Source organism: Amblyomma mixtum, chromosome 7 (assembly GCF_055824585.1).
Source record: "Amblyomma mixtum isolate Tamu chromosome 7, ASM5582458v1, whole genome shotgun sequence".
NCBI lineage: Eukaryota > Metazoa > Arthropoda > Arachnida > Ixodida > Ixodidae > Amblyomma > Amblyomma mixtum.
The window spans coordinates 31359381-31381963 of NC_143018.1; the positions used below are offsets into that span (position 1 = coordinate 31359381).

General features: G+C 46.3%; 1 protein-coding gene across 1 annotated transcript in view; it reads left to right on the top strand.

Annotated features, from left to right (window-relative positions):
• Positions 1–22583, top strand: part of LOC149335551 (uncharacterized) — a 35404-nt gene that overhangs the window by 6081 nt on the left and 6740 nt on the right. Inside the window, exons 4-5 of the mRNA XM_089553824.1 lie at positions 4733–4855; positions 10358–10474. Of these exons, the coding sequence (XP_089409950.1) occupies positions 4733–4855; positions 10358–10474 (240 nt within the window). The remainder of the gene's footprint in view (positions 1–4732; positions 4856–10357; positions 10475–22583) is intronic.

Consider the following 22583-nt stretch of genomic DNA (forward strand, 5'->3'; position numbering starts at 1 on the left):
CTTCCTGTATTTTAACGTATTCGTTCAATGTTACTGAGCAATTAGATAACCGCTGCGTGCGAAAATAGAATATATATTCTTACATTAACGTTGCATTTGTTTGGGTGTGTGACTTCTAGCGAGCTTCTGACGCTAACATTCCTTTGTACAATTCCAAAAATAACAGACTGCTGGCCGGACGTTATCTTGAAAAGTATCACATTGTTCTTTTTCAAGACTGCTGCTGTTCTTTTCCTGGTAAAACTTTTCCCGCCGTCCTCCATCTTTCCAGTGATACCTTTTTTTTTGCTCAGCACAATCCTTCTCTTTCCCTTTCGAAAAGCGCAGGGAAACTTTACCACGACTTAGAATGGTAACTGCTTGCATTAGCATACTGTGCCGCATCCACACGGGTAAACTGCAATTCTCACTCCTACAAATGCATATGTGTACTTGCGTAGCGAGGCCTGGTAAACGCGTTTCAATTACCGGCAAATTATGTACTAAGCCGCCTCTAAACACCTTCGGTGCGTTTCTGCGTTCGCAGGGCGACCTATCTCTGCCTGCTTAAATATATGGGCTTCGTGAGACTCGAATCAGTGTTTCCCAACAGACGTCGCTGCGCATAGCAAGCAGGAAATACCGGCGTCATGTACGCTTTGCAATGCACGGCAATATAATCACGCGCTCACCTTGCATCTGGCGAAGTAAGAGCAAACACGTTTCAGATCCATTATTCTACTCCGTGCAGCCGATGTTATCATCGAGGTCGATCTGATTAGGCATGATTAGATGTGCGCGCACCTGAAACTGGTCGGCGGTTTCATGTTTGTTTTAATGCGAAAGCGCTGCTAGTCACGAGAAAAGCTGGTGGCGTGTGTTGTGTGTGTGTACACGCAGATGGCGTAGAAAATCTCAGCCATAGGAAGAACAATAGGGTGACGTCATCAAGCGGTCGTATGACGCACACAAAAAGCCGAGCACCGCCATTTCAGACAATTATACACATGTCGTACGTCCACATATACAACCATTGGATGACGTCAGTCTGGCGAAAGTTTTCTGGACTACATTCGTACCAGAATTGTGAGCTACAGTTTGGGGTACAGCGATCCGTTTGATGTCATAGAATTTCTCGTATCATGTGTTAGTCAAGTTGTACGGCGCTCGGCTGCTGACCCGAAGGACGCGGGTTCGATCCCGGCCGCGGCGGCTGAATTTCGATGGAGGCGAAATTCTAGAGGCCCGTGTGTTGTGCGATGTCAGTGCACGTTAAAGAACCCCAGGTGGTCGAAATCTCCGTAGCCCTTCACTACGGCGTCCCTCATAGCCTGAGTCGCTTTGGGACGTTAAACCCCCCATAAACAAACAGCAAACAAACGATGCTAGTCAAATTGGAGGCTAGCTTACGACCGACGACGTAGGTACCTTCAGTTGTATGCCTTACCAGACTATTTAACTACCTTAAGGCGCAGTTGAGGTGTCCACAGAGATATCAGACAGTTAAGGCGCCATTTCCTTTCCTCAAAAACCAATTTTTGTATCAAAATTGTGACTCAACCGTTCGTCGTACACCATTGCCGGTGGTGTCATACTATCTCTCGTTGCATACAGCATACGTCTCTTTGAGGTTGAAGGCTAGCCCATGACAGGTACTGGAACCAAGTGTCCGGTTGTTTCACTTGGCCATCTACGGATTCAGTGTTTGGTGAATCAGCGCTCGGAGGTGCGTCTTAGTTTCATTTCTCAGTGGGCAATCTGCGATGAGGTCAACCACTCACAATGACGCACTAATGTTTTCGCCTTCACTGCGCGTAAGCAATCATAAATGCCCTCTTAATTTTTACACCTCGAGTGTCTGCGTATTCTACTTCCTCTTATCTCGTTTGAATTTTACTGTCCGCTACGTCTTAAAGCTTCCACCACGTGTCATTGCCCTTTAATTGCTCGCTCCAGTTTTTCTGCTTTATAATGTATAATATATTTCACACAAAATTCAGACACCTCTTTGCTGTAATTTAAGAAATTCTGCCTCTTTCCGCGCTTATCTAACCTTCGCTCCGTCTCTTCTGGTCCATGTCACACTTTCGGGCACTGTTGCTCCAAAATGGTACCTAGTCCATTCATTGCGTTACCTTATTTTTCTGTGCACGATATCAGGCCCCGCTTAAAGAACTCTCGTAAAGAGCTTTGGCGGCAGCAGAGATTGTGAGGTAAACATCAAGTCCGATAATTCCTTTCCCATGCTGCATGTGCGGAACTCAACATTAAGTTAAGGCTTGGCCGCACACACTTCACATCATCAGCCTAACTATCTCAACATTCAGTTTAAACTTGGCAAACACACACTTCATATCATCAGCCTGACTACGCCCAATGCAGGAGAAAGGCATCTCCAATATCTGTTTATTTTACATTCAAACTAAGCTAGCTTAAACCGCTTGCTTAGCCTAAGCCAGACCTAATCTAAACCAGCGAGTTTATAATAAACGTGTTGATTAGGAGCTGATGTATATATTCGGAATAGCTGAGGTTAATACCATTAAAATTACATTTTACTAGTTGTATGCAAAACAAGATTACCAGGACTTCACCGCTTTTGCTTTTCAACAGGAATCCTGCAGTTTGGCTCATCCGCACCATGAAGATGCGGCTCCGCAAGTTGAAATGTGGAAGAAAACTTAACAAAGAAGATGGTCGTCTATACTTGGGTCTCCGCGCAAGCCAAACAACCTGACGTGGGTGAAATTAATCTAGGGATTTACAAGGGCTGAGTTTTAGGCGAGTTGCTGGTCATGTTAAGGTTATTTATCCCAGTGCGAAAAAAACAGTAAGCGCTGACTAATAACTCATGAGTTCGTTATCGAAATAGTCAATTTACACAAATATCACAGCATGACAATACCCAAGTTATGATAGGGAAGCATACAAGAAAATCTCGATGCGACATGAAAGTGGGAAGTTTACAATCCATCGGATAGTTGTTCAATTTCTTTCTTTGCTATAGAAACTGGCGGCTTACACACGCGTTGATCACGGTGCTTTTCAAACTGTTTGGCTTCTATTATTTCCTTCGTTATCTGGGGCTGGCCCTAAGCTATAGTCTTGCTGTCTCTGGATATCGATCGCCTGTCGTTTTTTATTCGCTACCGACACGACAGTAGGCAGCACCACGTTGCCAGACACGGCTATGTTTCGCACTCTCTTTTTGTGCTCTTCAGACGAAGTTTAACACATCCGCACGTGTGCCCGATATAAATGTCACCACACGTGAAGGGCAAAGAATAAACGACATGATTTGCTTGTCCAATGCGCCAATCATGACATTTATTCTTTGCCATTCACGTGTGGTGGCTTTTATGTCAGGCAGGCGGGCGGATGTGCTAAACTTCGTCTGCAAGAGCACAAAAAAGGGAGTGCGAAACAAAGCCGTGTGTGGGAACCTGGCTTCCCACTATCGCGTCTGCAGTGAAGAAATCTACCAGCCGATATACAGAAGCTGCCAGATCGCGGCGAAGGGCCAGTCCCAGCTAACGAGGGAAATACGTGAGGCCTACCACATGGCAGTGCAATACGACAGATGTGTCAGTACCCGTCAGTTTCTTTAATAAACAAATAAATTGAATACTTATCCGATAGATTGTAAATCCCCACTTTCATATCACATGGCTACCTTCTTGCATGCTTTCCGATCTTGATTTCGCTTAGTGATCCTAGGACCTTTGCGTAAACTGGCCATTTCTGGAATGTATAAGAAAATGCAACCTGTTCTTGTGTTCGTGCTGTCTTTTGGACCAACCTTAATCTGTAGGCCTTTACTGTAAATGAGGGTGCGTCAGATTCCACGTGGCTGTTTTGGTAAACCCTTAACTCTCTAATCATATCCTGCTATCACATCGCTGCTCCATCGACCTTTCCATTGGTTACACGCATATCTTAAACCACCTGGTCTTTCTGGACAGTTTCGAGTAGGTGCTCTGCCAATTGCGTTTTTTTTCGTCCCAGAGGCACAAACAGCGAGTAACAATTTTAGGAGGGCACTTTGATGACCTAAAGTGCGGTGAGGCGAAAGCCATTACCACGGTGTTGCTACTTGTGTCACTGATGTGTGGTTAAGATGTTAATTAAGTACACAATTGTTTGTGAATCTTTATTGCTGGTGACGCTGGAGGGCGTTTGGGAGGCATCCGTTTGATTCGACGCCTTTCTGCAAACACTCTCCAATGTCCTAGACAAGGAGAACTACATATGTGCTGGCAGGAAGTAGCGTGGCCATCAGCACCCTCGGCTGCGGAAGGGGGGGATCATGGTTCGAAACCCATCATGCACAAAGATTCCTTTTCTGGTTTGACTAGAAAAAGCGTGACACCTCTGCTGACAACCTTCTGCTTAGAACCTTCTGTCGACAACGATGAGGCATTAAAGGCTTTGGCCTTAATATGGCGACACCCAGAGAGCGATTTTTGGAAAGGGTGCTACCTCTGCGCGTGTACAGCCGACGTTACCTGTAGTGCTGCATCGATTCATAAGGCAACCTGCTCCGAGGCTTACAGTAATAACACTGCAGCTGGGGTCAGGCGTGACGTCTGAGTTATCATTAACGGAACGCAGTAGAACAATGCAGCTTGTCCTCACCCTCTTTTGGTCACCCGTTCACGCGCAGTTCGCGATCGCTTGGTGTATGTGTGTGTGCTCTGTTCTGTGCTGGAGGCGGAGGAGGAGGAGTGATTATAAGCGGCCGGAATCGGTGCAGTTCCCAGGCAACCTGGCCAAGTGCGTTCGGACCAGTTTCAAGGCTGAGCGGCAGCTGAAGGACTTCGGCCTCGGAGCGCTTTGCGGTCCGTTCGGCCCCGAAGGACTCGACCGAGCCGCACCGGTGGGCACAGGGCGCTTTTCCTTTTTTCTTTCTTTTTATTTTATTTGTACATTTCACGCCACTTTGCTGTTGTCTTCGTGTTCTTGCGCGTGGCCAGCTTCTGCTGTCGACCCACCAGATTGCCATCGTGGCCCGCGTAGAAACGCGTCCAGTTTGCTTTTTGTTTTCCTCTCTTCGGGATCGCGACGATGTTAACGCTCGCGAGAAGGTGTGTTATGTGTTTCGCCGGTGAGTGTGTGCGATACGTGGAAGTCTCAAGGGCAGCGCAGCTTTTCTTTCGTGATGTATTCGGCATCCTAAAGCGCGAGCAGCAGCAAGTTGTGGACGCCCTTGTTGTTACAAGTTCGGCGATTTCTAGCGCTAATTAGGAACGGACTGTAATGTACGAGAATGCCTCCGGGCAACTTCGGACTGTAGCTGGTTTTCTTGGACAGTAGCTGAACAAATCCTGAGGCATTCTGGGTGTTTCGGCACCTAAGGCGCCCCCAAGGCTTCTTCTCGAGGTTTGTCTGAGCTGCGAATCAGATAGTGTTCTGAATGCCACGTCAGATCATCACGAGATATTTTGACAAGGCTGTACAAGTCCGGCTCAAGAAAGAATTCTTTTACATAGATGATAAGAATGTTTCTTCTGATATTTTTCATGAACTCTCAAAGAGATAGTGGCATGCGTGGATTATGGGTGAATGATTGTTGATTAGCAATGTTGTATACCTATGGATTTCAAGCAGCGATAACTGCATGGATAATGTTATGCCAGAGCAAAACTTCAGATCGTGATTTCTAGCGCTTCATACCTTTCTAATACCTGCCTCTTTCCTCCCTTTTCCTCGGCTTCCTTTTTTTTTGCTACCTTGTTCAGCATGTCCTATCAGGATTAAAATAGTACTGGACACATGTTCCCGGAAAAGAAGTTTATTCCAACTCTACCTCGCTACACAGTTACGTGGTATGTTCACCAACGTAGAGAGCATGCACGTCCCCTTATATTTTGACACATCAGGTGATTGCATTACATCGCCGCACAGAAATAAACTTTTCTCCGCACACTCCACTCGCGTCCTGTAAACTTCTGATCGGTATAGTACGTCTTGTCACGCACAACCGAATCAGCCTTTAAGTCAGGGTTTGAATTTTGCTCCCTTTCGGTCGGGTTGAAGTTACTTCATGAATATTGTAGTGTTTACTTCTACTCCCAGAAAGACCTTAGGTTGTTACCTTTATCCGCTGCAGTGGCTTGTGCAGCCCAGTGTCGCCTGATCGAATCCAAGCAACGGCTGCCGCTTTTCGATGCGGGCAAAATTCAAGGCACTCATGTGCGGTGTGAGCGCACGTTAAAGAACGCGACTTCGAACCACATATACCACACCACCCTTGAACTTTTTTGACGTCAAACCACATATACGACACCATCCTGGAAATTTTTGGCTCAAACATTTCTTGTGCACTTTCAGACCATTACCTCTATCCCTTCGGGTTGATAGAAGTTTTACTCTCAACTCAGATGCGTAGAATCGGGGTGCGTATATTAAGAGTAAAGTTGGTTAATTACTAGGTAGGAACCTGCCCTAGTCAGATCTAAAAAGGTACTCGTCCTTGGCTAAAGCGGATTTCAAGATTTGGCGCGAGCCGGTCAACCGTGCCCAGGAAAACACCACCCTGAGCAAACCCCATCTGAAAGGGGAAAACTCTCAAGCGCGGCAGTAACGGCACGTGCAGGGCCGTTAAAAACCGCACAAACCACGCGAGAACCCGAGCGAAACCTGCTGCCGGCTCAGTTTTCGCGCCGCTCGCCGGATCAGTCGAGCACGAAGAGACCCAGATATTCGGCATTCCATCCCCCTGACGCGAGCGTCGGCCACGCCGCGCTGTGCGCACTCCTGGCGCGCTGCCCGCGATTCTCAGCGCCCCCAGATGCGAAGGCACGGCGCCAAAAGCATGGGTTGTAACGTTGCATCCGGGTAATTCGGGGAACCCGCGTGTTTATATGCGGTCGTGTCTTGTTCTTGATGTCTTTCGATCTACCTTTATTAATGCGCAAGCATTATATCGCTATGTACGCATTATCAAGAAGTGTCCGCAAACTTTGTCCGCACGTTCATGTCGTTCTATAAAGATATATAAAAAAAGTTTGATTGCATTAGGTAGTGGGTGAAAGAATCTCGCTAAATTCCAAATTTGGTTTATGCGGAGTAATTAGTTAATTAAACGTCAAAAAAACGGACGTCGCAATAGCCATGGACGTCGATAAAGCACTTGGACATCAGAATAGTCATGGCGTCGATATAGTTCATAGAAGGCTTCGGCCAAGAACCATAGGACGTGGTCTTTTTGTTTTCACGTTGCTCCATGCGGGTCGCCGTAGTGATGTCAAAACAAAATATTGAAAATTAAAACAAAAATGGAAACAAAAAAATAAAACATAATAATAGGAAGAATAAAAACAAAAATGGAGCGAGAAAAAGAGTACAGGGAAAGGTTCTCGTATTTCCCCCCTTAAGCAGAGTCAAGTGAAATCCTGTAATTTTTCCTTCTTTTAATCTCTATGGCTTTCTTTCCTTCTTTATCGCTTCCTTTGATTTTCTTTACATTCTTCTTTCATTCTCCGTCCCCTCGTTTTGCTGCTTTTAAGATGAGCTCAGGTTAGTTTATTCAACCCATCCCCCCCCCTCCTCCTCTTAACCCTCTAAGATATCCCATACAGATAAGGTTTCGCACGAAAAGAGCATAGACAAAGCACTCTTGCGTATAAAAGTACAACGTTCCTTCATATCACCCCGTAGAGCCATCTATCGGCCGCCATTAGCAATCAGCGCTTAACTTGGTAGAGATATGTTCACTCGTAATTGTGAGAAAAGTAGGGAGTGCGCCCAGATTTTGCGTGACTCGGATTTATAAGGACTTATATAATGCTTTCTGCGCCACAGCTAGTGTAGTTGCGACCTCGATAGGAAATCATCGTGGAGTGCTATATATTCAAATTTCCCGCGGTGATTTAGGATGTTCAGCGCCATTCTACGCATGGTGGCAGCCGCGTGAACTAAAAGAGCTTTTCCTGATTTTCAGGGCTTGGTCAATGACGAAAGCGCTCTGTTAAGAGGTGAAAAAAAATCGTGGTGGACACGTTACCCTTCTATTCGTGTGCTTTGGTCTTGCAATTTGAATGCGCGCCTATAACATGTGCTTGGGTAAAAAAAAAATAAACAGGACGGACCTTGAAGAAACGGGACCAGCAATATGTTCTAAAAAGAATTCTTTGTTCCAGCAGTGTTCCAGCAGTCAGCCATTTTCTTTGTTTTTTTTTGTGGGTGTGTTTAATATATGAGGAAAGTGATCCTCTTTTCTGGTCCATTATGAAGCCCTGGAAATCTTATATCCCTAATTGCGTAACTAAAAGGGAGTCAGTGGGTCTCTGCTGCTTTTTTTCTCTGCACTCTTTCCAGACTCTGCTTAACTTAGCCCCACACATTGCTCTTCTGCCTTTTTCCGCCAGTTGCACAGCACGCCTCCATAAGTTCGGCAGCAACGGAATGACAGAAAGCAAAAAAATATATAGTGAGCATCAGCCCCCGAAATAAACCTGCAGGATCAGGTTAATTGCCCGTGAAGCCATCGCAATAACCCGTTGCAGGCTTATTGGGGAAACGTTTGTCTTCGAGGAACCCGTAACCAACGGAAAGGAAGGACGCTAAGAGCGCCCAGGCTTGCAGCAAAAGACAAGTCTTACAAGAAAAGGCAAACACAAGGCAAAGAAAGGCAACGATTTAAAGCGTCCGACATTGTGCCGCCGAGCTCAACACGCGATACGACAAAAATATAAAAAGGCTTCCAGATGAGTTCTTTATCTCGGACAACGGCACAGAAGAAGCTGGCATGGAACAATGCGATGGTACTGATAACAAGATAGCATTTCTCCGTTTTAAATTGACGCACACTACTCTGCTACGAGTACATTTAATCAATTCAATTGCATCTGTGTTTATTTGCGTATTGGGTCAAAGAAAGAATTAAATTTATTGAGTTTCTGTTGTATGTTTCGGCCATCAAATAAGTCACAGAGTATCGGAAAATGATGACGATCGAGTGGCATACGCTTAATTGCTTGTTTTTCCTGAAAGGCCGCTTATATATGGTATTTTTGTAAATTTCGGTGGTAACAATTGCCCCTAATGACACAGACCTTCAGGAGTTGAGCGAACGAAGACGCGAGCTTTGCGCACAGCCGACACTCTTTTAATGTTGGAAACCAAAGCAAGAATGCTATCGATTGGTGGCTAGACGTAAAAAGCTAAAAAATGAACAGTAGCAAACTGGGTGCTGCTGCTTGCTCGAGAAACTCGCACTGCACCACTGTGGAAGTGATTAAGTATATGTTTTTGGGCCGGTCATTTAGGGAATACAGCGGCATTTAAAGTTAACTATCAGGTGATGAGGTGCAGCAACAATTAGGTTTTTAAATTAAAAAAAACTATTTCGCATTATCTGAGAATAACGGACATAACTGAAGCAAGGCTGTTTTCGCTAGCTACGCAATATGTCGAGGCAAAGAAGAAGAAAAATTCTTAGGATTAAATCTAACTGCCAGACGTTTATTCAGCCCATTAATCTCACGCGGCCCCATCTGGCAGTCTCGCGTTCTAGCTACTTTTATTACAATAGAGAGTCTGGATGAGAATCAACATTAACAATTTCGTTTGCCGCTTACACAAGACAATAATCGAAAATCAAGGGAGCAGTCCATGATTCGTCAGTTTTTCATGTTTGGTGGTTCATTGTAAAGAGCTCACGAGGGGCAAAGTACAAGAAAAAAAACTTTTTTATTATTATTTTCACATGAGTTATGAGCATACGGCGAGGCTCCTATGAAGTTGAAAGCGCTGTTTAACTAAACGGAGCATGACCAACTTAGCTCGCTCGGCTACGCTGAGCATGCAAGCGTGTTCTTTGTAGTGATGCCCTTTCGTCACTACCTAACTTAAAGTCTCCCGGCGGGTTTTACACTGAAATGCAATGCAGTGAGTTTATGATCGTTGCATAGTAAGCAATGTGTGGGATCAATAAGTGAGCCATTTCTAAGAAGTTTTATTTTGTTTTCTGTTTTAAGGCGTCAAGTCAAAATAATACTGCAGTAGAAGAGGCACCTATAGGAACTTTTGAGTTGAAGCGAACAGCCATGCAAGCCTGTCGAAGGAAAATCTGCGGATATATTTATTGTTACAGTGAAATCTTACGACATCTGAAAAAAAAAACTTTGTTCCCAAGCTCTTTGCCGTTCAAAAATGCTTTTTCCCAGAATTGTTGGGTACGTTAATCAGTAATGAAACATGCTTTGAATTTAGTCTGCAGGAGCTAAGCAATGAGACTTCACAGCGACAATAAGGGGTGTAGTTGTCCTGAATCTCTCTTTAACACCTACTGCTAGAACTTCTTAGCTTCTAACTGGTATATCGCTACCTGCAATCGGCGTTCATTCTTATTTTGATTTTATTTTTATTTTCACAGCTCCTTGCAGCGCCTGAACAAGAGCCGGAGAAAGCGTCCCCGCCGGCACTCAAAGCCATGGCGTGTGCCCTGTCCTACTCCGGCGTCAGGTTGTCCCAGATTAAGGGACTAATCGAGGTCAGTGATAAACTAGCTTGCCCTTCAAATACTGACGCATATCTTCACACTGCAGAAGGCGTGAAGAACGAAGAAAAGATAAGAACGAACACCAGTTAGAAGCTCCAGGCTAATTAGACTACTATCACACCGTGCACTAGATAGTAACAAAGATATAGGCATGCGCGCTGCTTGAGTCCGGAAAGTTCGACATCACATTTGCCGTCCTACTGATGCGTTAAAGAACCCCAGGTGGTCGAAATTTCCGGAGCCCTTCACTACGGCGTCCCTCATAGCCTGAGTCGCTTGGAACGTTAAACCCCAATGAACCAAACCAGCATTTAGACATTTTGGGGAGGAGGGATAACCGCAAACTTGACAGGACTGAAGATCGAGAAGAGGACAGGACGAGCGGTAACTAGCAACTGAAGTTTATTGAAAAAATGCATGTTGCAGCAAAGGTTGCATCTGCGCATAGCGTACGGGAACTAAGATAGTGACACGTGGAACACACAAGATAATTAATGATATACATCGAAACGAACAAGAAACGAACAAAAAACAAACAACAGTCCTGTCAAGTTTGCGGTTATCCCTCCTCCCCAACATGTCTGACCAACTGGCCCAAAGCTTCCCCTTGTCAGCATTTAGACATCCAAGTTGATGTAAGCTAAATCTTTTATTAATATTTCATTGCCGGGCTTGCCGTAGCCCTGCGTTGAATAAAGCGAGGTTTATTCGGTCAAACTGAATACACTTTACAGTCATGAAAATTTAATTTTTTTAGTACATGCACAAACTGACTTTTGCCTCACTGTTTTATCGGCTTTTCCCTGCTTGTAATCTTTCTACTGTTCAACAGAGTGGTTCGTATGCACGCCGCTCAAGCGCACAAAAATTATGCAGGATATCCCAGATAACGCTCAACAATAAAAGGACAACAAAGTGATGCCTTCAGAAGAAATAAATAATCACTTCCCCCCTTATGCTGAATGTTGCGGGCTGTAGCGCAATTATTTTCACATATTTATATATTTATTTATTTATCTAAGGCTGCCAGCCTTGGTAGGCCAAAGCAGGAAGGGAAATACAATAATAAAGAATGCAAAATCAATATTTAGGACAGAAATACCTGGATTATTGCAACGAAAAGCAATCAATATGCAGCATTAATCAATGTTAAAAATTAACTGCCTGCTTTTTAGACCCCACTTTCAAATCTGCGATATCAAGAAAAATTAGCAGCGTTGTGAAACTGCGGTAGCCCTGGTGAGAAGTGCTATGTTTTAATTTTAATTATTTTAATACATTCATCATCAACGAGCAGAAGACAGGCCAAGGCAATGCAACCAAACGGTGGGAAGTGTTCGATATGTACACAACTGCAATGTGACAGTGAAGCTTCTCAGAATTTCAACTTACGAAGAGAATTGTACTGGCTAATTGGAAAGAAGCAAGTAATGTACAAAGAATGCTCGCCTTCGAGAAAAAAAAAAGGTCTGACAGTATTGAAAAAAATACTTCTATAATGCGATAAGGCACTGTGCACCAGACGAGGCAAGATAGGAGATAACGTCATTCTACGTGCTTCCATTCGAACACAACCAATACATGACAGCTGCTAAAAAGACCGATACGCGGTTTTTTAGTAACGTCGGGAACAAGTTTGTTCCATTCACGAACAGGGCGAGGAAGTGACTGTATTACCACACCAATTTATGACATAATAGCTCACGAAACATTTTGTCGTCGATTTTGCTAGTAAGTTCTGCAAAGTAGCCGTTTTAATAGTCACTAAGATATAGTGATGTTAGCGCAAATAAAACATTAATAGACCTGGCTCTGCCTGCGCCACGAATCTGCCCTACCGAAACATTCCATATGACGAGTTCCACAATTTCATAAGTAAATTCCCAAAAGAAATTTGATGGAGTCAGTATGGACCTTATGGAGTCGGTGTGCACTATATGGAAGGACGTATGGAAATTTGCGGAATCAATATGACGGCATGTACATTGCATGGAAATCGTGAAGAAATTATGTACAATGCTTATGGACTCAGTACAGACAGGATATGAATTTCTATATATTTTTCCATGGCTTAAGGATTCCATATTTCCGCAATTCCATACGGGCGGCTCATATGGAACGTTTCGGCGGGGTGTTTACTTATAAAACATGTTGAGTCGATATCTCTCCTTCTTCAGCTTGGGCGTGCCGGGCAGAGTATAGCTGGGTTATTTGAAGAAAGTCCCCTGTAGAGCTTGCCAATGACGCGCGCAGCATTTTTCTGAACGCTTTCTTCAATTAGTCCAAAGTTTGGGCTAACTCTCCAATGTGGACTATGTTTCGTAACTAGGGAATAATTGCTCATTAGCATCTACCCAAGTGCAGCCAAATAAATACAAAAGAAAGCTATACAGCTTGCATAGAAACTTGGGAGTTAAAGAAAAATTCCTCGTGGTCCGGAGATTGAACCAGAGAGCACCACAAGTCCGAGGAAGTCGCTCTACTAACGAAGCTAATCAAGACAGCAGATTGTAGGGCGAGAGCGAGTTGACCAAACACTCGGGGTTGAAACGGTGCGAATCCACTGTATACGCGGATTGCTCACTGCAGTATATTTTGTAATCAGCGAGTAATTACACATTAGCACGCTTAGCTGCGATGGGTGGGTGGGTGCCAATGAATAATTACTCCCATATTACGCTTTCTATATCCTCTATGTTCGATTGTATCTACGGGTACCGAGAACTTCGTCAGTGTATTCAAATGTGAGTAACAGCCGCCGCGGTGGCTTAGTGGTTATGGTGCTCGGCTGCTGACCCGAAAGACGCGGGTTCGATCCCGGCCGCGGTGGTCCAATTTTGATGGGGGCTAACTTCTAGAAGCCCGTGTACTGTGCGATGTCAGTGTACGTTAAAGAACTCCATGTCATTAAAATTTCCGGAGCCCTTCACTATGGCGTCCCTCATGCCTGTATCGCTCTGGGACGATAAACCCCAATAAAGCATAAACCATATCTGAGTAAACTAACATCGTGCAAGCTTGGTTGCCGGCGTAGTTGTGACACAAAGTTCTGCGCAGGAACGATATTTTCGAGGCTTTCGCAGTTATTGGTTTTTTGGTTATGGGGCTTATGGGGCTTAACGCCCAAAGTGACTCGGGCTATGAACCCGCGTCTTTCGGGTCAGCAGCCGAGTACCACAAGAACTGTACAACCGCTACGGCTGTGCTTGTAATCATGGACAATTTTCAAGCGTGTACCATCAATGGAATCTGAAAAGTGAAGTGCTTGTTTCTTTTTCGTTTTGGCGACGTCGTCGCATATCGGGGAGTTGGGAACCATTTGGCAGTATGCCGACCTCAGATATATTTCGGGCAGGTTGCATTGATCAGCAATAAATTTCCAATGAGGAAGGGTGGTAGGGAGGCACGATCTCGCCAGTTCTATTCACAACCTCTTTATAGCAGGTATCCAGATGCCTGGATTGGGAACAGCTGGGGACCACAGTTAATGAAAAATACGTTACTAATCTGCATTTCGCTGCCGGCATTGCCTTGCTAAATCAGGAGATGAACTGCAAAACGTGATCATGAGTTAGACAGAGCAGAACGGTGAGTCTGAAAATTAATACGCGGTACATTTGTACTTGACGAAAGCAATAGACTCTGCCTACATGTAAATGGTGTAAAATAAAGTATAAAAGCTTTGCGCGATGAATCATCGCTTCTTCTCTAAGGTTGCGAAGCCGGCGCGACAAAGAAGTTCACTTCGTGAATTCATGCGTTTGTAGCAATTATAGATCAACAGAACAGCTTTTTTGTACCCTTTCTTTTGTAATCTTAATTTACATTCATATCATCTTTGACGTCATATGCATCACATGGAAATCACGTCAAAAACTAATGAAGGCAACGTGAATACCATACCGAAATCATTAATAGCCTCCGGACTTCTCTAAATGGCCGCCGCGGTGGCTCAGCGGCTATGGTGCTCGGCTGCTGACCCAAAAGACGCGGGTTCGATCCCGGCCGCGGCGGCTAGAATTTCTTTGGAGGAGAAATTCTAGAGGCCCGTGTACTGTGCGATGTCAGTGCACGTTAAAGAACCCCAGGTGGTCGAAATTTCCGGAGCCCTTCACTACGGCGTCTCTCATAGCCTTAGTCGCTTTGGGACGTTAAACCCCATAAACCAAACCAAACCAAACTTCTCTAAATGTTTCATATCATACCCGCATTCTATATTTCCTCATGTGCAGGTCTTAAAGTATCTTTCTGTGTAGATAAATTCAACGGTTTTGAAATACAATCATTTTACAGATTACAAAATGGGAAGCGAAAATAATACACAAAGTTTCAATGAGATTAACGAACAAGACAACTGAACGGGACTTTCATGGCCGGAATCGGATTCTCTTGACGACCGCACTCTTCCAATTCGGTCCATCGTTTTTCTGCTACCCTTGTTATCCCATGCCATTCTTGCTGAAAAGATAGGCTACAGCACTGAGTGTTACCCTGAGTGTTACCCTGAGTGTTACCCTGAGTGTTACCCTGAGTGCTACCCTGAGTGTTACTTTAATGTGTCTCAAATGTAGCATTGCTATGTTATAGATGACGCCCGCAGCACGCAGGTTTTGGTTGCGTAATTACCCTACATGTGCTGTGTTATGTCTGGACGTCTTCCCGGTGCCTACATTTCACGTATTAACATGGAATCCTTTTAACAGTATATCAACAGTGCAAACGCTGCGGGTAAGTTGCCCAGCTGTTTGTTGGTCTTTCAGCTCTTGGCTCGTATGTAGCTTTTTTAGGTTCTAGCAAAATTTCATTTCCTTTCAAACCAATATCTTTCCCAGGCAGGCTCGTTGCAATTTCATTGGGTTCAGAACTGCGCAACCGATTGTCTGGAGTTTTAAGCGGACGATTATATTCAACGACGTCGTCTTTGAGTGAATCAGGTCGCTCTCTGTAATGAGAGCACGAATTCGCCGAAGCCGCTGGAGAGATCTCAACAACTTACTTCCATGACTTTCCAGACATCGGCTTCCCATATGATGAGGGCATAAGGGAACGTATGAGTGGTCTCGGAGGGTGGAACGAGCATTTCTTACGGCATCCGAAACTGAGAGCTTACTGAGAGCTAAGATTAAGATATCTTCTCGACGACTCCAAGTCCACATTAACTCGCATACTCCGACTATTCTGGTCATGTTTTTCAGGGCACCCACGTGCGCCTAAATAATGATCACCGTAGTTGTAGCGCCCTTTTTCTTTGAAAAAAAAAACACAAAATAAAAAAAAATTGAGAGGCGAGTCACTGCAGTCGAGGGAACGTGGAGCCACTCCTTATCGAGTTTTGTGTTTCTGACCGTCAGTCGGATAGGCTGGTTCTCCTGTACACGTCCCGGTGTATCATCAGTGGCTGTGTAGTTGCCGCTGCTGAGTACGGCAGCGCAGAAGGCAAGAGTTCTAACAGTGATGATAGTGGTGCGCAAGACTTTCTGTGGACTATGCAGTGTCATCGTTGTAATGGGTCGGGAATAGTGACGCCCACGTTCACCCGCTGCCCAGTGAAAAAAATGCTGTCCAGGAGGCTATTAATCTAAAGGGTGTTTGCTAAGAACGCGCTGTTTGTTAAAAAGTAAAGTGGGCCAAATTAATGACGGAGGGTATGAATTCATGGGGACAAGGGTAGAGAATTTCAATAGTCCACAAAACGCCCATGCTTAGCATGTCGTGGCACGTCATGGTATGGTTTATGGTTTTTGTGGTTTAACATCCCCAAGCGACTCAGGCTATGAAGGACGCCGTAGCGGAAGTCTTCGGATAATTTTGAGCACCTGGATTTCTTTAACGTGCACTGACATCGTACAGTACACGGGCCTCTAGCATCCATCGAAATCCGACCACCGCGACCGGGATCAAACACGCTTCTTTTGGGTAGGCTGCCGAGCACCATGACCATTGAGCCACCGTGGCGGCTTCGCATGGTATGGTACTGCACGGTACTGCACGGTACGGTATGGGGGGTGTCCCGAATCTGCATGGACACTATGAGAGATGCCGTAGTGGAGGAAAAAATGGTTTTGAGTAAAGAAATGGCGCAGTATCTGTCTCACATATCTCGGCGGACACCCGAACCGCGCCGTAAGGGAAAGAAGGAAGGTAGGAGTGAAAGAAGAAAAAGAGAAAGAGGTGCCGCAGTGGAGGTCTCCGGAATAATTTCGACCACCTGAGGCTTTTTAAAGTGCACTGACATCGCACAGCACACGGGCGCCTTTTGCGTTTCGCCTCCATCGAAGCTCGGCCGCCTCGGTTGGGGTCGAACCCGGGTACTCCGGCTCGGTAGACGAGTGCGTTAACCACTGAGCCGCCACGGCGGGTCGGGATCGATTTGAACCGTATCAATTTATTTAAAGCAACCCTGAGGACCAATTGAAGTTGACCTGTATGATAGATTACCACAGCCTAGCAACGAAGACGCTAATTTAATTGAAAGCTGAGCGTTTATGCTCTAAAAAGGCAAAAAAATGTAAGAATTAAGCACAGTGTCGCCATCACCAGCCCGTTTCGTAAGTAGTCTGCACGGCGTCAACACAATTTTTTTTTTTTATCGTGGATCGTAGAGGCTACGATGATCACGGAGTCTTTTGCTATGTAGGTGTAACGATATTGAATCGCGCGACAAGGAAATTTTCAAATGCGATTTCCTTAGAAATAAATGCGTCATTTGTTCCCGGACAAACATTAACCTAGCCAGAAAGTGCCACAGAACTAATTTTTACTTGGATAAAAAAAAAGATCGATGCAATTTTTTCCGGAGACCCTTTAATTAACGTGCACTGACATCGCGCAGCGCACGGGTGTTAGCGCTTCGCCTTCATCGAACCTAGGACGCCGTGGCCGGGCTGCAATCCCATAGGCTTGAGTTTAGCAGCCGAACGTCAGAGTCAATATGAAGCCACATATTGAAATTTTTGTGAGGGTTCTCGCAATTAGTTCTTCACTTAAAAAGAACGTGAAGTCTAACGGTTTTTAAACTTCTCTGTGTGCAGGGGATTTTGCGTTTATATCGTGTCATATAAGATATCACTGTATATTTCTGCACATATAATGTGCGCTTGTCCTTTTCAATTTTCGAAAAAAAAAATAGCTACGCACTTTTATGCATAGATATCTTGAAAAAGAAATGACATCCGCTTAAGTACAGCGCTAATTTCGCCTATGACTTGTAATACGCCCCCTTTTCTCGTGGTTTCAGCGGCTCCCATTTGGAGACTCAGGTCAAAGTTAAGGTAGCGAACTTATTTATTGGGTCAACACGCAGACGCTATTACCCATTGATGTCGTGAAGATAAAAGCATTAAGGTGCGATCAATTAGATTGATGCGGACAAAATGCGAGAGCATTCTTCCTTACCTTTTCTTCTTCCTCAAACAGCACAGGTGATCGGCTCAATATTGGTAATGAATGTTGTCATTCTAGTGCTTTGTAGGTATGGCCTTTGCCAATGCATTTCCAATATTAGGCCAATTAGCAGTGCTGCTGGGGTTTGTGGCAAAGTTCTGCGGCAAGGATCATGACCTGTACCACTACGACCACTGCCGCTACTTTTAATGTCACTACGCCACTATCATCACTAGAAGTGAATCACTACCACCTGTCACTGAAGTCTCCTCACCAATTTGCTATCACCGGTGCTTCATTAAAGCCGGAGTTTAATTATGACGAGTGTTATATAATGAGATTAGTGGAGAGAGAGCTGCCCCCAGTCGCCACTTGCCACGGGTGGCTTCACACAGTTGATGAAGCCGACTGCAGGCAGTTTTCGCCGTAATGACACTCCTAATGCTCTCGCAATAAAGACGTACTGCACAGTTCCTTATTCACGAATAACCCTTTCGCATTTTTTCAAAGTTAATTTTGTGTTTCAAAAAGTTAGGGAATAGCACGGAAGGTTTCTCCAAGTCCGCCGGTGTTATAGCAGTCAGAGATAATTTGTTCCTTTCAAATATATTGTTACGGGGAAATACTATTTACATTTATTTACAAGCCGTAGGTGAATAAGTCCTAGCCGGGAGCACCAGCGCGAACAGGAAGCACCATCAACCTCTTCTTCTTCGTTCGTCCCTTTCACGCGGGAGTCCACTTCGTCTTCCACTTCCACTGCGTCGTAACATGACCCCCGGCGGCACAAGCGCCGTCCCGGTGCTAGGCCGATGAGAGAGGAGCTGCGTGATAGGGCTTGAGGCGCGTAACGTGAACAATATCGGTGGATGGTCGACATGATGAGGACGCAAGTGTATGAGGTGCAACTTCATACGTGACGTCGGTGACCTGACGCACAACGCGATAAGGACCATGGTAGGGGGACAAAAGTTTCTCAGAAAGACCGACGCGGCGGGGAGGGGACCACAGAAGAACGAGCGACCCCGGCTCGTAAGTGACATGGCGATGGTGATGATCATACAGAGACTTCTGTGCTTGCTGGGACGCTTGTAGCCGAGTACGGGCGATTTGGCGAGCGTCTGCAGCTTGAGCAATGGCGTCACGGGCATAGGCGGTGACTGGACGGTCAGCAGATGGGACGAGTGTATCCAAAGGCAGGACGGCGTGTCTCCCGTACAAGAGATAAAAAGGAGAGTAACCAGTTGTGTCATGCCGCGAGGTGTTGTAAGCGAACGTGACGTAGGGCAAGGCGAGATCCCAGTCTTTGTGGTCGGGGGAGACGTACATAGACAACATGTCTGTCAATGTTCGGTTCAAACGCTCGGTTAGCCCGTTGGTCTGCGGGTGGTATGCTGTGGCAATCTTATGCTTGGTAGAACATGAACGCAGGATGTCGTCAACAACTCTGGACAGGAAATAGCGTCCGCGGTCTGTGAGTAACTGACGAGGGGCACCATGTTGCAGCATGAGATTGTGCAAAAGAAAGTCTGCCACATCGGTCGCGCAGCTCGTAGGCAATGCACGGGTGATCGCATACCGAGTCGCATAGTCTGTGGCTACCGCGATCCACCTATTTCCGGAGTCCGAGGTCGGGAATGGCCCAAGGAGGTCGAGCCCTACACGGTGGAACGGTTCCACAGGCACGTCTATAGGATGCAGAAGACCAGGAGGTGGTACCGAAGGCTTCTTCCTGCGCTGACAGAGGTCGCAAGTGGTGACGTAATGCCGGACTGTACGGTATAATCCAGGCCAAAAGAAACGGCGCCGTATCCGGTCGTAAGTTCGTGCCACACCAAGGTGGCCAGCGGCAGGCAGGTCATGGAGTTCTGCAATTATAGAAGACCGCAGCTGCTGGGGAATGACTAGAAGGAGGGAGGGCCCGTCAGGACGGAAGTTGCGGCGATAGAGGATGTCATTTTCGGTAACGAAGAGCTGCAGGGACCGCTTCGAGCTTCCAGAGCTGAGGCCCTCGATGATGGTTTGCAAATATGGGTCTTTGCGCTGCTCCTCGGCGATGTTGTGTAGATCAGAAATGCCAAACAGGGAAGGGATATCGTCAGTGTCACTGAGAGCAGGTGGCTCGACAGGGTACCGAGACAGGCAATCAGCGTCTTGGTGGAGACGTCCAGACTTGTACACGACAGTGTACGAATACTCCTGAAGCCGTAGCGCCCAGCGGCCAAGACGCCCGGAAGGGTCTTTCAGCGAGGACAGCCAGCAAAGGGCATGGTGATCCGTGACAACAGAAAAAGCACGCCCGAACAAGTATGGCCGGAATTTAGCTACAGCCCAAACCAGGGCGAGGCACTCACGTTCGGTGATGGAGTAATTTCGCTCAGCAGGTGACAGCAGGCGGCTAGCATACGCAACCACGCGGTGTGGGCCCCGGGAGCGTTGAGCCAGCACGGCTCCGATCCCGTAGCCACAGGCGTCCGTGCGGAGTTCAGTTGAGGCCGCAGGATCGAAATGTGCCAGAATCGGGGATGATGTCGGGGATGATGGGGGGGGGGGGGGGGGGGGGGGGGGAAGCGCCATTAAAGCGGCAACAGAAGGAACGTGAGTCGGCCTTCGGGCCTGGGGCGTTGGGTTTGGACATTGGTTTGGAGCATCGTGGCCTGGAATTTTCAGTAGTTTGGATTTTCGGGCAAGTTTTAGATGCTTGTATTTGGGCCGCACTTCAAATGAGCTGAATGAAACATGAATATAACTGGCCGTCGCTAGGAGTACGCGAAGTGCACGGCGTTTTTCCTCAAGCACCGTTGCTGTCGTTGTTCTGCAGTGGCTTTCGCCAGTGAATGAACAGTCTTGGCAATTCATCGAGGAGCAGTTCAAAAATGGGAGCGCTGGTATCTGTGCTTTTGTCAGCGGTGAGGACCTACTTCCATGATGCAGCTAGCCCTAAACACCCCTTTGGGTTTCCCATGCCTCCCGAAATCCATAAGACTCTCACACCGGAGTATATTGAGTCTTTCAAGCAAGTCTTCGTCATCGGCGACGTGCATGGGTGTTTCGAGGAACTGATGGATCTGCTGGCCGTGTCAAAAACCAAGGAGAAGGACACACTAAAGTTGTTCGTTGGCGATCTCGTTAACAAGGGACCCAAGAGCGAAGACGTTCTTGACTACCTTCTCGCCAACCGTGCTTCATGCTACGCCGTCCGAGGCAACCACGACGAGGTGGTGCTCAAGGAGTATTATGCTTCACGCAGCCACTCTTATGCCCTGACTGCTGAGAACATCTGGATCAACCGGTTGTCGGCACGACATGTTCGCTACCTCGAGCAGCTTCCCTACACCTTGCTTTTGCCAAGCCTCAACACCATCATTGTGCATGCAGGCCTTGTTCCTGACCAGGGACTAAGCACATCTCTAGTGAATATGGTGACTATGCGGAATGTCATTATTGATGACTTCTGGGAAAAGGGCGGCATCAAGGCTACATGCAAGGATGAAGAACGTGCTGAACCTTGGGGTCAGGTGTGGAATGGGCCACAGCATGTCATCTTTGGCCATGATTCCAAGCGCAAGCTTCAGAAGTGGCAGCACTGCACAGGCCTTGACACAGGATGCGTGTATGGCAATGCGCTCACTGGCATGTTCATTGCTGGGCCTCGGGCAGGTGAACTAGTGTCAGTGAAGGCAAAATGTACGCACCAGAGGCCCAGGGAAAAAAAGAAGTGAGAATTGTACAAGCTGACAAGTTTTGCTGTCAGGAAAGGACTGTGTGCTACCGTCTTTTTCCTGCTCATTGCAATACCCAGCACCTCCACCAAAGATGTTACGGGGAAATACTATTTACATTTATTTACAAGCCGTAGGTGAATAAGTCCTAGCCGGGAGCACCAGCGCGAACAGGAAGCACCATCAACCTCTTCTTCTTCGTTCGTCCCTTTCACGCGGGAGTCCACTTCGTCTTCCACTTCCACTGCGTCGTAACAATATGTTTCCTCTGTTGTTATTTTGGTTCATATATCACAGGCGTAGCTGCTGTCCAATACTTACGCTGGACAGTGTTCGGCAAGCACTGGATTGTTATGCAGGCATGCAGGCACGGGACTGGAAGTTAAACCCAATTGAAATATTTGATTCGAACAGTGCCTGGGTGAAGCGAGCTACCTTGTCGTAACCGTGGTTCGGAGTGCTGAACTGATGCCTTGTGCCGACTAGTTATTAGACTCGTGCTGCTCAAAGTGACATTGCAGTCACCTCCAGTACAAGCTACACTGCATCATCTATGTGGCCAACTAGTGGCGGAAGAAGAGTGTGAACTTTAAGCGTTGCATGCCCTCCGATAGCGGCCTCAGGAACCCTATAAGACTCCGAGATAAAAATCGCGGGCCAAGCAGTTGAGCTAAAACAAGTGATTGCCATGCACTTCGCTACGCTCATATCCAGCAAATTAACACGTGCTGGTGGCAACAATATGCCGCTCAGATCACCGCCAAACTCGATTACGTCGAAGTTACCGAAGCGGCAAATTGGCCATTTCGATTATGCTTATATCATCACTGCATGCGTCTGGTGTAGACCCCTTCTTTATCGGTGCCCCACTTGCGCCCTAAATGCACTCGTTTTTCCCTCACTTATCACGACCTGGAAAACTCTCGAGAACTGCAGGAACAGAGAATTGGGTCTGAAAATAAATAAAGATATAAGAAACCGAATGTAAGAAGGGC